This window comes from Myotis nattereri, assembly GCF_964212035.1.
Source record: "Myotis nattereri genome assembly, chromosome: 2".
NCBI classification, from domain to species: Eukaryota; Metazoa; Chordata; class Mammalia; order Chiroptera; family Vespertilionidae; genus Myotis; species Myotis nattereri.
Window position 1 is genome coordinate 27,058,984 of NC_138076.1, and position 22,469 is coordinate 27,081,452.

Sequence of the window (22,469 nt, forward strand, 5' to 3'; positions counted from 1 at the left end):
TACATGTAACAAAATTGACTAAAGCTAGTTTAAACCCAAAGGTTTTATTAAGGTATATAGGTAGCTCACAGAATAACTGCCTGATCTTCCCAGATATACATCCCAAAGCCACACTATAGAACTGGACCATCAAGGTTTTTTTTTTGCCTGTGCCTGGGATCAGGAACCTGCTGAATGATCCTGTCCACCTCTGCCACATTTCATGTGAGCACATCTGCTTCCCTTCCCATGTAATGCAGCTCCAAAGTAAAGGCTCACTTTAGTGCATCTAGGATGTTATTTAGGAAAGAACTTAAATGACATCAAAAACTCTTAACTGAAAAGGAATCTGGGAAATGTAGTTCATAGCTTTCCAGCCTATGCAAGTCAGGAAGATGTTGGAGTGTTAAGCTAGTTCTCTACCTGCACATATTTACACCTTTACCAATAAAGAATTTTCAATGTTCAAAGCAGTAAACTACAACTAAGGAAATTGTAAAGAGTAGAAAAATTATCTCTTAAGAATTCAGAAAGACAATATTTTAATACTTTCTGGAGAAAATATATTTATGGCATTTTATTTTTAACTAGAGGCCCGATGCATGAAATTATTGCAAGAGTAGGCCTTCCTCCCTCGTCCCCCCGCCCCCCCTCCCACTACTGGCACCGGCTTCCCTCTGGCAACCAGGACCCAGGCTTTCCTCGCAGCCCTGGCTTTATCTGAAAGGACATCCGGTCTAATTAGCATATCATGCTTTTATTATAGATATTTTCCATGTTTTTGTTGTTTTTAGAATCCATAATCTCTGATTTTTATTAAAATTGTCATAAAGTATCATCCTATGTAGATAATTTCAAAAGTTTCATCACATACAAAAACTATGAGAAGTTTTCATAAGATAACATTTACTCTCAGAAACTATCATATTAATGTCCCCAAATTGATTGGACTCAAAGCTCATAGAGACTGTTTAATAAAATGCCTAACAGCAGTTTACCAGTTTACATTGAGAACTGTAACAGAAGCAGACCAAACCGTTACATCAGCCTAACCCAGTGTTCTCAACCTTCCTAATGCCGCGACCCTTTAATACAGTTCCTCATGTTGTGGTGACCCCCAACCATAAAATTATTTTCGTTGCTACTTCATAACTAATTTTGCTACTATTATGAATCGTAATGTAAATATCTGATATGCAGGATGTATTTTCATTGTTACAAATTGAGCATAAAGCCCTGACCGGTTTGGCTCAGTGGATAGAGCGTCGGCCTGCAGACCGAAGGGTCCCAGGGTTCGATTCGGTCAAGGGCATGTACCTTGGTTGCGGGCACATCCCCAGTAGGGGGTGTGCAGGAGGCAGCTGATTGATGTTTCTAACTATCCCTCTCCCTCTCTGTAAAAACTCAATAAAAATATATTTAAAAAAAAAAACAAAAAACAAATTGAACATAAAGCATAGTGATTAATCACAAAAACAATATGTAATTACATATGTGTTCTCCAATGGTCTTAGGCGACCCCTGTGAAAGGGTCATTCGATCCCCAAAGGGGTCGTGACCCACAGGTTGAGAACCGCTGACCTAACCACTTTGCATTTTCTGAAGTTTAACAAGGTGACAATTTATCAAAAAGATACTTTGCGAGCATGGAGTCAGTCAGTTTCCAAGAACTCAGATGTGGCTCTTTTCCCTGTGTGTTCTCTCCAAGAGTCACAGAGTCCTTTAAGGGAGATAATTATTGTATATGGGGAGTCTTTATTACTGGCCACTCACCTGCTGCATACTAACTTGGACTACCCCTCCATTTCAAACTTAAGATGTCTTCTCCCTACTCGATCTGCTCTGTTCTTCCACCTGAAACCCACTTAAAACCTTTGTTCAGTTTTTTTTTTAAGTTTTTAATATATTTTATTGCTGTTTTTTTTTTAGAGAGAGGAAGGGAGAGGGATAGAGAGTTAGAAACATCAATGAGAGAGAAACATCACAGTCCCAACTGGGATTGTGCCCGCAACCAAGGTAAAGGACCCTTCAGTCTGCAGGCCTACGCTCTATCCACTGAGCAAACCGGTTAGGGCTGTTCAGTCAGTTCTGCTAGAACGTGATGCTGTGTTCCTACATCACACGGCCATGCAAAATCACGAATTAAAACCAGGGGGCTTATGGTAAAAATGGGGTTAGAGATACAACGCTCAAAAATGTAATCAGTTAAAAAAAAAGGAAAATGGCAGTACAGTTTTAGGCTTTATGGCTGTTTACCTTGGGAAACACCTGAAGCTTGCTGTGGCGGTGGGCATTGGAAGGGTTGCAGCTTGTGAGGTATTGCGAAGTGTTGGAGAATTAGCCGAAATCGATTGGAAAGTTGCAACACCAGGTGTGGATGCCTGTGGCTCAAACACACGGGATGAATTGAAGACACTGTCAGAGGTGAGGGGAGTGCACGTGTGTGAGATCATTCCTGTGCAGTGAGCTCAGCTGGTGCAGTTTTCTGCATTCACCTGTTGTTTCTCCAGGATGAAATCATACCCACAAATGGGAAATTACACAATACTCAAATGTTTTTCCAATACATCAAACATGCTGAAATATATATATACATATATATTTAAATGTATTATAGCAGAACTGACTGCACTTAACTTTATTCATTTCTTTCCTTAATTTCCTGTCTTGTCAGTTTCATCCTGATTATTTTTCTGTTCAAAGTTCTCATGTTCAAAGTTTCTCATATCTCACCCATTTTCTTTTTTTAAAAAAATTATTGAATAGGCTTGTTTCCCATCCCAGGGCTCCTCCTTTGGGGCATGTGAATGCGGGAAGGTCAGCTTTTCTGCTCCGACTTTCCCTTCCAGCCCGTGGTTCTCAACCTGCAGGGCATGAGCATCGCCCAGAGGCCTGGCTGAGCAGACTGGTAGACTCCGCCCTGGGATGGCGCCGAGAATGTTGGCGTCTAATGGTTTCCCTGGAGATGGGAAGCATCAGCACTGGGTCTGAGGGCCACCCTTTGTAAACCGCTGACCGGACCCTCTCTGCCGTACCCAGCACCGGGTTGCGCGTCTGGTCTACGACAGTGATAGGTCAGCACATCCGTCCTCATAGGTTTGTGGAGAAGAAGCTAGAGGAGGAGTCTGACCCCGACGGTGCACGGGGTCTGGAAGCATCGGGCCTCCAGGTGTCCGGCAGGCGGTGGACACCAGGGGGCGCCAGGGGGCAGCCTCGGGATCGTCCTGCCGGGCCCGTTTCCGGCTGCGCAGGCGCAGGAGGCCGCGAGCCCTGCCGGGGCCGCAGGTAGGCGCTTCGCTTGGGCTCGGGATGGGGGCACTGCGGGGGGTCGTGGCTGTGCACCGGGAGGGCGAGGCGAGGTGCTGCGGGGCGGGCGCGGAGCGCAGCTCGGCCTCCCGCGGGGTCTGGCCCTGGCCCTGGCCCGGCCCGCGTCCCCCAAGCCAAGCCCGGGCAGCCCCGCCGCGCCTCTTGGGTGGCCCGCCCCGAGTCCTACCGGAGGCCACGCGGGCCCCGGGCAGCCGCGTCCACGCGCGGGGCCCCTCCGCGTCCTGCTCGGCGAGCGCTGGACATGAAACACTAGGCTGTACCGTCGGTCCTTCTCCCAGAGTTTATTCTGCACGCGATCATTCGTGCCAGCCGTGCCAGCCGCCTCCAAGCTCTGTGTTAGGCGTAAACATATGCTGCTCTTTTTAAAAAAGCAGGATTTAGCCATTTCATTTATTGACTTTTTTTTTTTTTTTTTTTTTTAAGAGAGAGAGAGGAAAGAAGGACATAGAGAAAGAGAGAAACATGGGTCGGTTGCCTTTCCTATTCGTCCCGACCGGGATCGAACCTGCAACCTAGGTATGTGCCCGGACGAGAACCCGCATCCCTTTGGTGCAGGGGACCACGCTCCAACCAACTGGCCACCTCATTAGTGGTCCTGTCTTCTCCACCTCTTACCTTTACTATAGAACCTTAAAGCTAACTCAGCATCCCGAATGTTTAACACAATTATTTTAATTCAGGGTTTCATTCTAAATTGTATTGAGTGACATTAATCCCTGTCTCCTCTGGTTGTATAAGATATTTATTTTGTAAATTGGTAAAAACTGATTTTGTTCCATTGCCCTCCCTCCACCCTCCCTCCCTTTTCTTTTTTCAGTTAAGCTGCGTGTAGAGCAGTGATTCCCAGTCTTTTCCTGGTCTGCCAGCTTTTTCCTATCAGTGTCAGGAACCCTTTGTGTCTGAACAGTGCCTGCATCCTCCTACCCAGCGGGCCCCAACCGTTATTCCTTAACTTGCTGGGTATTTTTCACAACCCGTAACATTCTGTGTTTTTTTTGCTTATTTCTGGACAGGGAAGTTCCTCGGCGACATGGTTTTATCCCAGGCTCGGGGCATCCTACTCCAGAAATATGACTTTAAAAGAAAAAAGCCCATCGGGTATTGAGGTGGGCTAAAGCCTTTTTTAAGAAATGGGCTCATGCGGTGAAAATAAAACTCCTGTATGGGAATTAAGTGCACCAGGGATTCTTAAACTTTAGTGTGCGTCTGAGTTACCCAGAGGACTTGTCAACACAGATTTCTGGGCCCCACCTCAGAGTTTCTGATTCAGTAAGTCTGGAGCGAGGACTCAAGAACTCAAATTTCTCACAAGTTCCGAGGGGATGCTGCAGGCCCAGGGACCCAGTTTGAGAACTGCTGACCGACACCTACTTGTGGAGGGTGATTTCCTGGGAGGGAGCAGTGGAGGATTGGGCGGGGTCCACAGGGGCTGCAACTGTATGTGTAATATTTTTATATCTTTAAAAAAGATCTTTAAACATGATGCAGTGTTACCTGACAAAGCTGAATAGATGTCCATAATCTTATTTTTTGGTTTTCTCTGTGCTTGAAACATTTCAGGAAAGAAAAGTAGATCCTATTTGCTGTGTGGCGAGTGGATTGAAAAGGAGAACGTAGGAGACCATGTAGGAAACTGTTGCGGAAGCCCAGGTAAGAGATGCCGGTGGCTTAGACCAGCCTGGGGAGCAAGAACGGGGAGAAATGGGCAGATCTGAAAGCCATTTGGGCGATAGAATTGACTGTATGTGGTGACTGGTTGGTTTAGAGCATGGGTGGGAAACCTTTTTCCTGCCAAGGGCCATTTGGATACTTATAACATTATTTGCTTAATATAATTCACTTAATATAAATTTATGTTGCTCTGAAAAAAGCTCCTAGATTTATTGAATTTAATAATCTATACTATTAAGAGGGTAATATGCTAAGTAGACCGGGAGACCTTCCAGATGTCCTTCTGGACAAAGCCATGGTGGCGGGGCCGAGGCAGAGGCGGTTAGGGGTGAACAAGCCGGCAGGGGAGGGCAGTTGGGGGCGATCAGGCCAGCAGGGGAGGGCAGTTGGGGGTGATCAGGCCGGAAGGGGGGATTAGTTGGGGGCGATCAGGCTGGCAGGGGAGGGCAGTTGGGGGTGATCAGGCCGGAAGGGGGGATTAGTTGGGGGCGATCAGGCTGGCAGGCAGAGTGGTTAGGGGTGATCAGGCAGGCAGGCACATGAGCGGTTAGGAGCCAGTGGTCCCAGATAGTGATCCCTGTGGGATGGGGCCTAAACCGTCAGCCGGACATCCCCGGAGGGGTCCCAGATTGGAGAGGGTGCAGGCCAGGCTGAGGGACACCCCTCCCCCATGCACAAATATAGTGCACCGGGCCACTAGTAAATAATAAATGCGGTTGCCTTGGTGGGCCAGACCTTCCCCACCCTTGGTTTAGAATCTCCTGTTTTGTAACTTAAGGGAATGGGTGTGTTGTGTGCCCGTCACAGAGAGGGAAACCTGGAGAGGGGACATGCTGGGGATAGAGAGACCCATCCCAGACCTTGGAGAGCCAGCTGAGTGATGCCTAGGAGGAAGATCTGGCCCACGGTAGAGACTTGGAAATCGGTGTTTATGTGGCGTGAAAGCCACGTTAACGGGCGAGATTACAGAGAGGGAACCATAGAATGGGAAGATGGCCTGCAGCAGACCCACAGGAATATCCACACCTACACTGGGCTTGGCCAACTGCTGCCCACCACCTGTTTCTGTACGACCCGCGAGCTAAGAAAAGTCAAAAGAATAATCTTTTGTGACAATGAAAACTATGTGAAATGCTAATGTCATTGTCCATAAATAAAGTTTTGTTACAATAAAGCCATGTGCATTTGTATATGTCGTATTCGGGGCTGCTCTGGTGATGGGGTTGAGCAGCTGTGGCCTCTCATCCCGGGCACTGCTGCTCGGTGCACCAGGAGTCACAGTGATGTGGTTACCTCAGTGTTTGCTTCCGCCCCGCAGCTAAATATTTATTATCGGGACGTTTACAGAAAAAGGTTTGCTGGTCCCTGACCTGAGGTCTAAATGAAACACTTGGTCAGCTGTCAGTGTTGCCGAGGAGAGATGGCAGCTGTTTGACTCGTTTCTTTCCGAGCATCTTCTGAGGATCAGGACTGGTAGGAGAAGCTCCAGAGCCTGGGAGGCCCGAGTGGTAAAAGTCATCAGAGTTTCATCTGAAGCCCCTGAGGATGGCAGCATGGGCCGGAGAGAAAGATCTGGGCCTGGGATCTTGATGAGAAAGGGGAGCAAGCAGCCGTCAGAACGTTGCTGGGCATAGCTGGAAGACAGGCGGTGGTGTGAGCAGATGGCATCGATTCAAGAAAAGGAGGTTGTTGCCCTGGCCGGGTGGCTCAGTTGGTTGGAGCGTCGTCCTGTATACCAAATGGTTGTGTGTTCGATTCCCCGTCAGGGCACATACCTAGGTTTTGGGTTTGGTCCCCAGTTGGGGCACATATGGGAGGCAACTGATCTCTCTCTCTCTTTTTCTCCTTCCCTTCTTTCCCTCCTTCCTCTCTCAAAAATCAATTAAAAATTATGTCCTTGAGTGAAGATTAAAAAGAAAAAGGAAAGGAGGTTGTTGAGCGATGCTGGAGCAGTTCAGTAGAGCCAGGGTTTCCTGGCACCTCTTACAGCAGGCATATGCAAAGCAGCCTTTTCTTCAGATAATTAGAAAAAGCACACAGAATTGTAGAAGAGCCCGTTATTTCTAAAACTTCCTGCTTGGAGGAGCAATGTCACTGTGCTGACCCCTGACCTGCAGCTTCCCTGGCCTGGGTGACTGGAAGAATACAATTGTCATTTATTGAGATTGTGAGCACTGAAAACAGCTATTTGGGGGGCAAGGGAGGAAGCAGGTGTCGAGTTTGGGAAGTAGGCAATTATGAATAACATGGCTATAAGCATTCATCTACAGGTGTTTATATGAATGTATGTTTTCTTGGGTATATACCGAGCAGTGGATTTACTGGGTGACATGGCAACATTTTGTTTAGCTTTAAGGACCTGCCAGACTGTTTTCCACAGTGGCTGCACCATTTTACATTCTCACCAGCAATGCATGAGGGTTCCTGTTTCTCCACATCCTTGTCTATACTTGTTACTGCCTGACTTTTTTATTACAGCATCCTAGTGGATGTGTGGAGGGATTTGCATTACCCTGATGGCTAATCAAGTTGAGCATCTTTTCATGTGCCTATTGGCCATCTATATATCTTTGGAGAAATGTCTATTCAAGTTCTTTGCCCATTTAAAAATTGAGTTATTGTATTTTTTATTGGACACTTGGGAGCGGTCAGCAGGAGATGGAGAGTCATGACTCTGGATAGGTAACCCCCTTGAGGGAGGGAGTGAAGAGGTCAAATCTGAGCCCTGGGCCACCCGGCATTTACAGACAGAGACTGGGGAGCCACCAGAGTGAGGTTTCCTGGGAACCAAGTAAAAGCGTTTGAAGAAGGAAGGAGTGATCAGCTATGCTGAGAGGTCAATACCAGGACTGTGAATTGACTGTTGTGTTTACCAATGTGGAGGTCACTTTGATAGGGTCAGTGTGGGTGGAGTAGCATTGAGTTCAAGAGAAATGAAGGAGAGAGATGGAGATAGTGAATATAGATAGTTTTTTAAAAAATGTTTTTATTGATTTCAGAGAGGAAGGAAGAGGAGGGAGAGATAGAAACATCAATAATGAGAGAGAATCATTGATCAGCTGCTTCTTCCCTTCCCCTGGCCATGATGCAGGAGAAGAGGGGAGACCTGCTGGGGCAGTGCCTGTGAGCAGGCGCGAGAGAGGGATCTGTGCACAGGTGCAGAGCTGGGAACCCCCCTTTGTTCATAGTCACAGGAGAGGGGGTACAGGGAGCAGGAGCCTGCGCGGTGATGTTGGCAGCTTGTGGCAGTGCTCTCTGGTGGCTTCTGTTTTCCCAGGAATTTAGGTAACAGGATCATCAGTGGGGGTCGAGGTGATAGTTTGAAGAGAGGAGGCGTAGGCCATGGGAACGAACCAGTCAGGTTTATTGACCCATTGACTGTGTGAGCTGCACAGCGTTGAGACCTGGTGTCTCTATCGGCGGAAAAGGGAGTGTTATTACAGGATTTGGGGCACAGTATTATTACAGGTGGCATTTAGGCAAAATTGACATGAAGCTTTGTTTTGATGGGCTCAGAGGCAAGCAGGGCTGTCTGTAAAGCGGTCACGTTCCGATCTGGATTGCAGAGTGGAGCCCAGGGTCTGGTTTCTGGGAGACTGCCAGGTTCACACCGATGCTCAGCGTCGCCTCCAGACAAGCGGACAGGGCCTCTGACCACAGCTGGGCTGTAGGACTTCCTGCAGCCGCTGCACCAGCCTGGGAATCGGGAGCCCCAGGGACACCCGGGCACAACGAGGGCCCCTGGGGAAGATGGGCTGTTTGTACGATTGCATTGGTCTGAGTGCAGGGTTGTAATTTTCCGGTAGCAGGCCTTTTGGCACGTGGTGGCAGGGTCCTTTGAAACCAGGGCCTGGGGCGCACCAGAGCACTGACTGCCCTGGTGTCCGGATGGAGACCTGAACTGGCAGAAGGAAGACGTACCTAGAAGGTAACGCTCCGTTCACAAGTGTCTCAGACCCCAGAAGTGCAGGGTCAGTCCTGTCACCGATGTCCCCGCTGTGTCCCAGAGCTGGTACTGACGCACCACATCCCTTGTCGAGGTATTGACCCAGTTCATTCTCATTCAGAGTAGGGTCTGCCTCCAGCACCCTGAGTGTCCAGCACCTGATGTCCAGGGCCCTTCCCCCGCCTTCTCCCCTCCCAACCCTCCACCATCCAACAACTAAAGCTGTGATGCCCGCCCTCACCACAGCCCGCACACCGGCGCCAGGGCGTTCCTGTGGTGAGTGACCACGCCCTCAGCGGTTCCATAGTGTGAGGTCCATCTCTGCGTCACCCTCTCCATTCTCACCGCCACCATTCTAGATACGTACTCGTTGGCTCTAATCCCGGCTCATTGCCCGTCCCTCGGCCTCAGTCCCTTCCACCCCAGATGCACCTTTCACGCCTGCTGAAGAGTAGCCTTTGCTGCTTAAAAGCATTAAGGAGCTTCTGAGTACCTTCCAAGGAACATGCCAGCTCCTTTGCTGGGTTCAAGGGCATTGCAGCCCCTCCGATCACCCCAGCGAGTCCCCTACTGTCTCCCTTGTCCAGCTTCTGTCCCAGCCCCACTGGGCGAACACCCCCGTTTGCTGCTTTCATTTGACTAACTCGTCATTGAATATCAACTCGGTGCAAACACGGTGGGAGAGTCAGACAAAATCGGACGCACACTAACACCTCCCTTCTAATTGAATCTGTAATAGAGGAGCCCAGACTGTGGTTTGTAATAAAAAATACTGACTATGAGAGCAGCTGACACAGCATTTAGTGTGAGCCTAGCGTTCAGTCCCTTCTTTCACCCTCACGATGATACCAAAGTGCAGGATCCTTGCGTATAAGAGGCCTAGAGGGTGTGCCACCGTCAGTCCCTCATCATCAAAACACCTTACGGAAAACAAAAGACAGCCGTTATTACTTGTTTCATCTTACGTTTCAGGAAGTTACAGAGGATAACAACATGGAGATGAAGCCGCAGGATGGTAGAAGGAGTCCCCCCCACAGGGAGGTGCCCCCAGTCGTGGGGCTGCTGCTGGCCATGGCTGTCATGAACGCGCTCCTCTACCTCTGCCTCGATCGCTTCTTCATCGCCCCCCGGCGTTCCGCCCTGGACCCCCGGCACTGTCCCTATGGCCACTTCAGAGTGGGGCAGATGAACAACTGCTCAGCATGGCTGTCCTGTGAGGAGCTGAGGACAGAAGTGAGGCAGCTGAAGCGTGTTGGGGAGGGAGCCGTGAAGAGAGTGAGTTCCTGATTAACCTGTGTTACCATCGCGATGTTGATGGGTGGCCCTTTGGGAAAGCAACTTGGCATCGTGAGCCCAGTAACTGCACATCTAATAAAACAGTCTGGTGGAAGGAAAAAAGCTAAATGCTTAAACAAGTGCTTTGCTTTGTTTTTGTGGGTTTTTATAATATATTTTTATTGATTTCAGAGAAGAAGGGAGAGGGAATGAGATAGAAACATCAGTGATGAGAGAATCATTGATCAGCTGCCTTCTGCCCAGTCCCCACTGGGGATCAAGCGTGCAGACTGGGCATGTGCCCTGACCAGGAGTCGAACCATGACTTCCTGGTTCATAGGTCAATGCTCAACCACTGAGCCACGCCCGGCCGGTCTGCTTTGTTTTGGATAGTAATAGAAAACTAGAAATAGTAACTGCAGCAGTATGGTTAATTACGTTATGGTCCAACCACTTGATGGAATATTCTGTAACCATTAAATGTAGTTAGGAACCTGGGCAGCAACATGAAAAAAAACTAGGATGAGAAGTAAAAAAAGCAAAATACAAAATTGTTGAATATACTGTATTCAACTGCAAAATCATGTATTCATGTAAAAAAATATAAAACTGGCCCTGACCAGTTTGGTTCAGTGGAGCTTTGGCCTGCTGACTTAAGTGTCCCAGTTTCGATTCCGGTTGGGGGCATGTACCTTGATCCGGGCACATCCCCAGTGGGGGGTGTGCGGAAGGCAGCTGATCGATTTTTCTCTCTCATTGATGTTTCTAACTCTCTATCCTCTCCCTTCCTCTCTGTAAAAAATCAATAAAATATATATTTTTAAAAAATATATAAAAATGATAGAAATTGTGCTACAGTGAAGGATTGTGGGCAGTATTTTTCATTCTTACTATTCATACTCTATGATGGTATATTGATTTTTTTTAGGTTTTTAATTTTAATGAGAGAAGCCAAAGGGGTGAATTCAGTTCTCAGAGACTTCAAGAGCCCTTGTCTTATCAGCAAGGAGTGTGTGCTGCATTTTGGTGGCTATCATTTCCATGGTAACCGAGGCTTACTGATAAAACAGAGAGCGACTCTGGAAGCCAGTTCAGGACTGTTGAACAAAGACAGGTCCTTTGTGAGGATGCGCTGAATGACTAGTGAAAGGGAAGGAGGGAGCAGAAAAATGCATGAGGGGCTGCAGCTTGATAAAGTGCTGGTCTTTATTTTGGGAGATGGGGACCCCGGCTCCTGCTCCCATGAATGTGGAAAGGAGACGTCTTAAAGGAAGAAGTCAGTTAGACAGGGAAAAGGGACAGGCATTGATATAAAGTAGAACCATAAAACAAGGTAACTGGTTCTTTTAAAGATTCATTCATTCATTGTTGTGGCTGTTAGGGGTGAGACAGTGAAAGAAACAAAGACCCTTAAAGCTTGCTTTCTAGTTGGGGAGTCAGACAGTCAGGAAAATAAGGAACGGTGTGTATTGAAACATGTCCATGATGTGCTGTGAAGCGCAGGGCGGGTGACAGGCTTGTTCCTCTAGGTGGCCGGGACCGCCCGAGAGTGAGCTGTGTGGATATTTGGGGAAAGGATGTTCCAGTGGAGAGGTGGGTACCAGCAGAGGGCCCAAGATAAACCCGCTTGGTTGTCTGGGGAGCAGGAAGGAGCCCGTGAGCCCAGGGGCAGGGTGAGGAGGAGAGGTAGCACACAGTCAGAGAGGGACCGGAGGTGGCCGGGCTAGGCCTGGCAGCTGAGAGATGGTCACAGCTTGGCCAGCTGTTAGCAGTGGATGCAATGAGAACTATTGGATTCAGTCCTATTTTAAAGGTAGAGCCAGTAGATTGGATGTGGGGTACAAGGGAAAGAGGGGGTAACAGGACAGATAGCGTCGTCATTACCTGATACGGAGAAGACGGGAAGGAGCAGACTGTGTGTGCGGGAGGCGGACATGGCGAGGCGGACTAGATGTCCACAGGGAGACGTCATGCAGGCAGTTGGTTGGATGTCCGAGTCCAGCGTTTGGAGGTCTTGGTTTGGGGAATGTGTATTTGGGATGGTATTGAAAGCATTCGGGTGTGAAGAAATCACCACGAAAGGAGGAAGTAGAGAAGAGGACATAGCAGTGAATTTGTCCCCTCCAAAGAGGTTCCCGCCAGCTTGTTTCGTATTATTGGAATCACTTGGAACATTTTAAACTTTATTTTTTGGAATTGCTTTTTACCTCAGAGGGTATGTTTTTGAGTAGCTTTGATGGTGGCAAATCATTGTTATATGAGGACAGACTTGATTTTAGGGAATTCTACACATCGTGCCCATGCAAATACGGGATTTAATAATGTGGGTACCAACCCCGAGGAATGTGTTTGTTTATTAGTGTGACTAAAGGCTGTTACATTTATTCTCTGTGTGCTTTTGGCCAAAACTTGCTCTCAGGGCAAAAGTACCCTGAGCACCGATGCTAGCGCGTTGGGGTCAGGAGCCTGTTCGTCTTGCCCCATCAGTGCCTGTGCAGGTCTGGCCCAGCGTAGACTCTCACTGCCCTCCAGGAGACCTTGAACCTCCAGCTCAGGTGTGGTTGGCCCCTGACTTCTCACGGCTCCTGCACTTCAGTTTTTCCCACTCAGAGGATCATTCCTATTGGTACACAAACACACACTCTTTAAATAGAACTTTCATTCCCCTCTCTCGGTATTAAACCTGCCATAGCTCTGTCTCTCCTCCCTCATCTCCCCTTCCTTCCTCCTCCCTCATCTGAACAAGCCCTGAAGGAACAAGCTTCCTGCCTTTCCATACAGGTGGGCGCCCTCCTCACTGACACCCACACTGGGAGGCACGGGTTTCTCAGTAGGAGTTTCTTTAACCAGAGTTCTTGATGCCCCACTCTCTGCCCCCCACCTCCTCCCTAGCACCCCTGCTTCAGTAATTCCTGTCTCATTGGGACCATTGGTGTTACGTTTTCACTTTCTTTTAATATATTTTATTGATTTTTTACAGAGAGGAAGGGAGAGGGATAGAGAGTTAGAAACATCGATGGGAGAGAAACATCGATCAGCCGCCTCCTGCACACATTCTACTGGGGATGTGCCCGCAACCAAGGTACATGCCCTTGACCGGAATCGAACCTGGGACCTTTCAGTCCGCAGGCCGATGCTCTATCCACTGAGCCAAACCGGCTTCGGCACGTTTTCACTTTCTGACACGCTCCTGCCTGCACTCCCCGATTTACCCAGCAGCGGAGGTCCCGTGGCCATCATCCCTCATCACCTTCCCTCACACACTTGCCACAACTCCCTTTCATCTCTCTCCATCGTGCCTGGCTGGAGAGCCCCAAACCCGGCTGACCCACTACCCATCCGCATGTAAGCACAGCTGTGTGGTTGAGCGCACGGCCACACATCTCAGCTGTGCACTCAGCACAGACCAGCTGGCTACTCTATTCCCTTAGTAACTCTTCCTTCCCAATCTCTGAGACAGATATTTCCTCAACACCCCAACCCCTGACTTAGCTGATGACCTTGCTACATGAGTTAGGGTGACATAGAAGCCACCTAAAGGGAATTTCCTCATCTTCCCACCACTAGTCCTTGAACCTCCAGCTCAGGCGTGGTTGGTCCCTGACTCCTCACAACTTCCCTCGCTTCAGTCTTTCTCTTTCTCTCTCTCTCTCTCTCTCTCTCTCTCTCTCTCTCTCTCTCTCTCTCTCTCTCGCATCATCAGTGTTTCCCGCTCTGAGGATCATTCCTACTGGCACACAAACATGTGCTTTGAATAAGGCCATCCTCTTCTCTCGATCCCCCCTGCCTCTGTAGTAAAACTGCCACAGCTCTTCTACCTCTTCTCTCTTTCATGCTTCCGCCCTCTGCCCTGCGGCTTCCAAACTCGGCCTCGGCTCTCATACAGAGGCCAGTGCGCCTCAGGGTGGGTGTTCCTCTGCCTTCCTCTGGCTCCTTCTCGCAGTCCTGACCCAATTGACTCCTCTCTGCTTGCAGCCCTGGCTCTTCGCGCTGTGACGTGTTTTTCGTGTTCCTCCTCCCTCGCTGGCCACTCCTGATGACTCTCCTTTGCTGCTTCTGTTCCCCATCCTGCCTCCAAATCAGAGGGCACTTGGGGACGTTTAGCAACGAGTAGAGATACAGTGAGTAGAGATACATTTGAGGTTGTCATAGTGGGGGCTATGGGGGTGCTGCTGGCATCCAGTGGGTGGAGCCCAGGGATGCTGCTAGTCATCCTCAACAAACAATATCTGGTCCAAAATGTCAGTGGTCCTGAGGCTGAGAAACCTGATTCCTTTTGGTTCCTTCCTGGACCTCTTCTTCTGTCTTCTTTAGATACACGTTTAGTTGATTTAATCTAGTGCCATTGCTTTAAATACAATTTATATGCTGGGGACTCCCAAATTTATATCTCCAGCCTGTACCCCTCCCCGGAGCCACAGATTTGTGTATCCAGCTATTTATTCCACACCTCTGCTTGGAGGGCTCTTGAGCATCGAAGTACATCCAGTTTGGCACTTGGTCATTTCCTGTTCTGAAACCTGTTCTTCCCCAGCCTTAAAATCGCAGAGAATGCCACCACCTCTCACCTAGTCACTCAAGCCAAAACCTGGGAGTCACCTGGAGTCCTCTCACCCACATCCCAAACTTGTTTGATAACCTCCGTCCCCGGCCCATTTTAGTGAAGTCCGCATTAGCTCTTGCCTTGGAACTGGCATCCCTGCTTCCACTTTTGCCCTTCACCATGCACCAGGCAGAGCCACTTCCTAACACAATTCCGACCACGCCATTCTCTTCCTTAAAACCCCTTCAGTGGCTTCCCATTGCCCTGGGAGGGGCGGGGGGATACAAACCTCCTACCATGATCTGCTCCCTGCTATCCCCAAACTCACCCCCGACATCATCCTCACTCCCTCTACCCTGCACTTACCTACCTTTCTTTTTTTTCTTTTTTTAAAATATATTTTCATTGAATTCAGAGAGGAAGAGAGAGAGAGAGAAAAATAGAAACATCAATGATGAGAGAGAATCATTGATTGGCTGCCTCTTGCAGCCCCGGGGTTTGAGCCCGCAACCCAGGCATGTGCCCTTGACTGGAATCGAACCCAGGACCCTTCAGTGCACAGGCCGATGCTCTATCCACTGAACCAAACCAGCTAGGGCTCACCTACCTTTCTTTTGGTCCTTGATCAAACAGCCTTTCTCTCAGGGCCTTTGTAGTTGCTGTTCTCTGCCTGAAATCCTCTTCCTCCACCTCTGACATGGCTAGTTCCTGGTCATCCAGGTCTCAGCTCAGATGTCACTTCTCTAGCGGCTTTCCCTGACAGGTTGAGAACCGCTGGGCTACAGTGTTTGGACAGGTTCAAGCCTCGGACGAATGAGAGGGCACAGTCCTCTCATGGCCACGTCCACGTCCCAGCTTGGAGGGCAGAGCCCTCCCAGCACAATTATAGCCAACAGCTGTAGTTGTGAGCTTGAACCTATGGTCTGAACACGTGGTCCCACGTGCCTGAGTGACGTGGGCTTGATAGAGTTCAGGTGCATGTGATTGAGTAGGATCGAAACCCACGAGAATGTTGTAAATATCTTTGTCTCGTGGAATCTGACTATAAAATAAAGACACAGCTTGTAGTCCGTGGCACTGTCTCTCTCCATCAGAGAGGACAGCGTCCCACCGAGACCCAGCTTTCATTCTCTTTTCTGTCTTTTCTCAATCCTTCACCGCCCCCACTCAGGCTCACTGAACCTGGCTGAGCTGACGCAGCACATAAGGCACGCAATGTGGGGCTGAGTATGCCATGGCCATGCCAGCCCACCACAGAAATGTAACTATAAGGCTATTTATTGTAACACTAGAGGCCCAGTGCATGAAATTCATGCACTGGTAGGGTCCCTAGTGGCTGTCGGCTGCTGGCCGGGGCCTCCCTCTCTTCCCACGGCTGCCTGCTGCTGGCCAGCCCCATCCCGTGGTTGAACTCCCGGACAAACTCCCAGTCTAGGGGACAATTTGCATACTATGCTTTTATTATGTAGGATTGTTAAAAAGAAAAAAATGGGAAATAATTTAAATTTCCATCATGTCTTTAAAATCATGTTACAGGTCTCTGCAAAATTCTAGAGCTAAATGGGAAAGAGAACCCAATCCATTGCATGGGTTTTTCTATTAGTGAATCGTCCTTCTCAGATCCAACAGAAATCTTCAGAGTCCTCTGGCCCACCTCCATTGGATATAATATTTGAGTTGTGTTAAAAAATGTCTTAAAATATGAAAGTAATATATATTCATTCTGGAAAAGATGGAAAATACCAAAAGGTGTAAAGAAAAAATATCACCCAGAATTGTACCATATGACTGCGAGCTGAAACATTAGCCTCTTTCTTTGATTTCTGTGTAATTTTATGGCCTGTTTTCATTTGCAGCATACTCTTACCTGTGAAAACTCTATCAATGTATGCATTTTGTTGACCACATAATATTCTTTTAAGTGAACCTACCATAACTGAACTACTCCCTATTCTTTGATGGATGGATAGCTTCCAGTTTATGTTTTTGTAAATAATGCCAGATTTTTATTCCTACAACTTTTTATCTATTTTAAATTATTGTCTTAAATAGATATAGACTTAGATGTTAAAAGTTCTTGATAAATCATGTCCCAGATTTCTTTCTTACGTTCGCAATGAAGAAGCAGAGCCCAGAGAGACACAGCCCACTGGGGGCAGCAGCAGCCTGGGGCAGGGGTCAGGCCTCGCAGCTGTTCTGTTCTCTCTTCCGCAGTCTTCTGCCTTTCCTTTGGGAATTTAAGGGGAAGATCAGAGGTTCTTAATTACAGCACTTCCTGCAAGCCTTGCCTACCTAATAATAATTGAGGATCTAAGGCAGTACCGGACAGTTTTCTGGAAGCTGTGAACCAGGGCAAGTCTGGTGTTTGTGGCATTTCCACTCCTACTTGTACAGCTGAAGTCACACAAACCCACAGACCATGTCAAAATGTTTACCTTACATATAGAACTATTCCTATTTGTGGTTTACTGTGCTGCCTTTTAAAATTAGTGCGTAATCTTGTTATGTGTGATGGCTGGCTGGGCTCACTGCCTGTGTAGGGTTTTCCAGTCATCTCTTCTCCCCCTTTGTGCTGCAGTATTTTGGAACTGGTAGTCTGGTTGCCACTCAGTGCCTTACCGTACACACGCAGTCCCCTCTCCTGGGAATGCGTTTCCCGTGCTCACATCCACCCTGCAAGCCCTGGTCATCCTTACAGCAGGGGTGGGGAACCTTTTTTCAGCTAAGGGCCATTTGGATATTTATAACATCATTCACAGGCCATACAAAATTATCAACTTAAAAATTAGCCAGCTATATTTGGTCAGACATTTAATTAACTCTCCCCTAGTGCCTTGGCAGGGCCAGACCAAATGATTTCGCAGGCCTTATATGGCCCCAGGGCCGGACATTCCCCACCCCTGCTTTAGAGTAATTCCCAGGAGCCTTCCGGCACCCTCTCCGGATGGCCGGACGGATGGCCCCGCAGCACTCTGACCAGAGCCAGTCCTTCCACAGCCTCCCGCTAATAGGGCACTTGCCTCGCTGGGTATCTTGTGTTTGCTCATAAGTGAGTCTTTATAACTAGACTAAGAGCAACCCTAGGGTCAGGTCTGTGTCTCATCAATTTCTGTATCCTCTGTACCACATCCAGTTCTTAAAGATATCTGTGGAGTTGTTTCCCGGCTCTCTAACCCAGGTGATGTGCTCTGGCTCTGTTTCAGGTCTTTCTGTCCGAGTGGAAGGAACGCAAAGTCGCTCTCTCACGGCTCACCAGTCTGGAGATGAAAGACGATTTCCTCCACGGACTGCAGATGCTGAAATCTCTGCAGAGCAAACATGTTGTCACGCTGCTTGGCTTCTGTGAAGATGACAACACTATTCTCACCGAGTATCACCCCTTAGGGTCCTTGAGCAGCCTGGAAGCGACGCTCAACCTTTCCAAGTACCAAGCCGTGAACACCTGGCAGCAGCGGCTGCAGCTGGCCATGGACTACGTGGGCATCATCCACTACCTGCACCACAGTCCCCTGGGCACGCGGGTCATGTGCGACTCCAACGACCTGCCCAAGACGCTGTCCCAGTACCTGCTGACCAGTAACTTCAGCATCGTGGTGAACGACCTGGACGCCCTGCCCCTGGTGAACCGCAGCGCCGGGGCGTTGGTGAAGTGCGGCCACAGGGAGCTTCACGGGGATTTCGTGGCTCCGGAGCAGCTGTGGCCCTATGGAGAGGACGTGCCTTTTCGTGACGATCTCATGCCCTCGTACGATGAGAAGATCGACATCTGGAAGATTCCCGACGTCTCCAGTTTCCTTTTGGGGCACGTCGAAGGGAGCGACATGGTCCGATTCCATTTGTTCGATATTCATAAGGCCTGTAAGAGCCAGACTCCTGCAGAGAGGCCCACCGCGCAGGCCATTCTGGACACTTACCAGAAGGTTCTGAACTCACTCAGAGACACCGTGACGTCTCAGACCAGAGAAATGCTTTGAAGACTAGTGCGGTCAGTGAGGGGTGCGAGTTAAGGAACAGCAGTTCTGCTCTGACAGTGAGCTTGCTGCTGTTCAGCCGGGTGGCTCCTCCTCTGTACCCACGTGCACATGTGAGCGGCTGCCTCTGCTGGCCACCGGGGCAGAAATTGCTAAGCCAGAGCAACCGACGTGATCTAAGTCTGGCGTCACTTCTAACGCTGACCGCTCCCAGGAGAAGATGCAGAGAAGCCGTGAATCTGACCTGTATCTGAAGGAAGTAACTACAGAAAGATGTAGCTGCAAAGAGCCTTTCCCTGACCTAATAACTGAGTTTGTAAGCTTGTAAGAAAGGTAGATAGAGACGATTTTTAAATGGGAGTATATGAAAGAAGCATAGAGTAGTTCTCCAAGGAATTTTCTTTCCTCTGTTTTGGATGGTAATCAACATACCAGGGCCTGGGAGTATCCCTGGTCGGCTTCACTTTGTGTGGGTGGGGCCACCCTTACTGTTTTAAGTGATTGTTCTGTGAAGCTCCAGTGCCATCCTCCTTCCTAGGAGCTTGAGGAGAACTATGATGGCATTCTCTTTGAAATTTGTTTTTTAATATATTTTTACAAGAGGCCCGGTGCACGAGTTTGTGTACAGGTGGGATCTTGCCAGCCAGCCCCAAACGGGGTGGGTGCGGCCAATTGGGGTTAGGACCAGGGGGAGGGGTCACGGGCGGTTGGCTGGTTAGCCCCACCCCCTGGTCAAACTTTCGGTTGAACGCCCATCGAGGGGACAATTTGCATATTAGCCTTTTATTATATAGGATTGATTTCAAAGAGAGAGAGAGAAACATCAATGGTAAGAGAGTCATTGATCAGCTGCCTCCTGCACGCCCCACACTGGGGAACGAGCCAGCAACCTGGGCATATGCCCTGACCAGGAATTGAACCGTGACCTCTTGGATCATAGGTCAGTGCTCAACCACTGAGCCACGCCAGCTGGGCTGAAATTTTTAATCAATAAGGAATATTTATAACAACAAGAATGAGGGAAATGACATGTGTTACTGCCTTGGATGGTAGTTGTGATATTCATGTTTACTTTCCTGCTGGGTTTTCTCTGTCGAAATTATTGTGAACATTTTTCATCAACACTGTCACTCATGACTGGAAAGTGTCAAACCCTTTCACTTGAGTTGTATGATTGAAGCTTCAAAAAGCTCTTTCCTTGCTCACCATCATCATTTGCAGAGGATGATGGACTTGGTGCATATTAATCATCCCTAATAAGGTGGTTAAAGCTGACATGGAGGGGTGGGATCACTGGAATCACAGGGACCCCAGAGTCTCTGACTCAGAAGGTCTGGTGGGATAGAGTCCGAAACTTTGCATTTCTAACTGGTCCCCTGGGCAGTGACAACCACTGCCCCTAACTGTCAGACAGGGCACCCCAGGCACTGATACGGAAGTAGTATCAGTCTTACCCCCTAGTCTACTGCCTGTGGTTGACTGGGTCCTCTGGTTGATCAGAGAATGTGCTTGTCCACAGTATTGTTCTAACTGCTGCTTTTTGTTATAAAAACTCTGCCACAACCCACTAGGAGGGCTGTAATCAAAAGGATGGACAATAACAAGTGTTCGTGAGGATGTGAAGAACTGAAACCCTCAGACATTGCCAGTGGGAAGGTAAAATGGTGCAGCCACTTTGGAAAACAGTCTGGCACTTTTTAGAAAGTTCAAAATAGAATTACTGTGACCCAACAATTCCGCTCCCAAGTATTTACCCAAGTGAACTGAAAACAGATCCACACAAAGAATACCTCACATTCAACATTTCCCAAATAACTCTTCTCTGAGCCAGATTTGCTGCTTGTTTCCTACGTCTGTAAGTGGCACACCACCCATCTGATTTTCCAAGGCAAAAACCTAGTTTATATATAATAAAATGCAACCAGTTTAAGTATATATTTCAATGAGTTTTGATATATTTATCTACTCATGTCACCACCCCTACAGATAAAACATTCCCCTCCTAGAATTTCCCATGTGTCCCGCCCCCTCCCCCCTTCAGTCCTTTTCCAACTGCTGGCCTCAGGCAATGACTCTGCTTGCTTTTTAGAAAGATTAGAATTTTCTCCCAAATATCATAATTGGGACCATACAGTGTGGTATAAACATTTTTGTACCTTTTTTATTCATTGCAGTGGTTTTGAAATCCATCCATATTGTTTACATCAGTAATTTATATCTTTTTATTGGTAAGTAATATTCCATTATATGTATGTTCATCAGCCATCTGCTGATGGACACGGGGCTGTTTCTAGGTTGGGGCTATTATGAAATAAACTGCTGTTACCATTTAAATACAATTCTTTTGGGTAAATACCTAGGAGTATTCCTATGATCACATTTAAGTATATGTTTAACTTTATAAGAAACTTCTAAACTGTTTTTCAAAGCTTCTGTACCTTGTTCCAGTAGCAGTGTTCAAGAGTTCCATTTGCTCCACACTCCTACCCTACACTTGTTATTATCAGCTAATTTAATTTTAGCGATGCTAGTGGGTGTGTAGTGCCATCTCACTGTAGTTTTTATTTGCATTTTCCCAAAGATAAATGATGCTGAGAACCTTTTTATGTTTATTGGCTATTCACATCTCTGGTGAAGAGTCCAAATCTTTCCCCCATTTATAAATAATTTGCTTATTTTTAAATTGTTAGAGTTCATTGTGTAACCTGGAATTAAGTCTGTTACTAGATATATCTTTTGCAAATCTTTTCTCACAGCCAGAGGCTTGCCTTTTCATTTTCTTAACTATGTTTTGTTTAAGTTTGTGTTTTAAAATGGTTTAGCTAGCCCTAGCCAGTTTGGCTCAATGGATAGAGCATCTGCCCATGGACCAAAGGGTCCCAGGTTCAATTCCAGTCAAGGGCACATACTTAGGTTGCAGGCTCAATCCCTGGCCCTGGGTGGGAGCAGGAGGCAACCAATTGATGTGTCTCTCTCATATCAGTGTTTCTCTTTCTCTGTCTCTCCCTCTCCCTTCCACTATCTCTAAAAAAATCAATGGAAAAAATATCCTTGGGTGAGGATTAACAAAAAAATAAAATAGTTTATATATTATTTAAGAAAGTCATGAAGGTTTTCTCCTTTATTTTCTTCCAGGAGTTTTATAGTTTTAGCTTTTACATTGAGGTCCATATTTCATTTCTAGTTCAGTTGTGTATATGCTAGGGTTAAAGTTCACTTTTTCCTGCACATAGCATCGTTTATTGAAATGATTGTTTTAGCATCATTTATTGAAAACATTATTTCCCCCATTAAATTGCTTTGGTAACTTGGTGAAAAACCAGTACTGTGTGTTTACTTTTAGGCTCTCTCTATCTTGTTCTGTTGATCTATATTATTACCTTATGCTGATAATAACACACTATCTTGATTACTATAGCTTTATAGTAAATCTTGAACTCAGTGCAAGACCTACAATTCTGTTGTTCTTTTTCAAAATCATTTTACATTTCCATATAAATTTTAGAATCAGTTGTCAATTTCTACACACACACACACACACACACACACACACATATACACACAAGAAGTAACCTACTGGGATTTTTTTTTTTTTTTTGGATTGCACTCTATATAGATCAGTTTGGGGAAAACTGGCATTTTAACAGTAATGGTTCTTCTAGTCTATGAACATGGTATATCTCTCTAACTATTTAGGTCTTCTTTAATTTCTCTCAGTCATGTTTTGTAGTTTTTAGTGTTCAGGTCTTATACCTGT

At 47.4% G+C, this 22,469-nt stretch overlaps 1 protein-coding gene across 4 annotated transcripts; it reads left to right on the forward strand.

Moving 5' to 3' along the window:
- Window positions 1–3,192: 3,192 nt before the first annotated feature.
- POMK (protein O-mannose kinase) lies at window positions 3,193–21,732 on the forward strand. 4 transcript variants are annotated; one of them, XM_081084285.1, is made up of 5 exons: window positions 3,243–3,264; window positions 3,730–3,822; window positions 4,867–4,956; window positions 9,896–10,198; window positions 17,945–21,732. In XM_081084285.1, the coding sequence occupies exons 4-5, from the start codon at window positions 9,917–9,919 to the stop codon at window positions 18,713–18,715; spliced, it is 1,053 nt and encodes a 350-aa protein (XP_080940411.1). In that variant the 5' UTR covers window positions 3,243–3,264; window positions 3,730–3,822; window positions 4,867–4,956; window positions 9,896–9,916; the 3' UTR covers window positions 18,716–21,732. The 4 variants fall into 4 exon arrangements, 2 of the variants coding, with proteins under 2 accessions (XP_080940412.1, XP_080940411.1); XM_081084286.1 differs by lacking the exon at window positions 3,730–3,822 and having other exon boundaries at window positions 3,193–3,264; XR_013995576.1 differs by lacking the exons at window positions 3,730–3,822; window positions 9,896–10,198; window positions 17,945–21,732 and adding an exon at window positions 5,785–6,145 and having other exon boundaries at window positions 3,193–3,264.
- The last annotated feature ends 737 nt before the right edge of the window (window positions 21,733–22,469 follow it).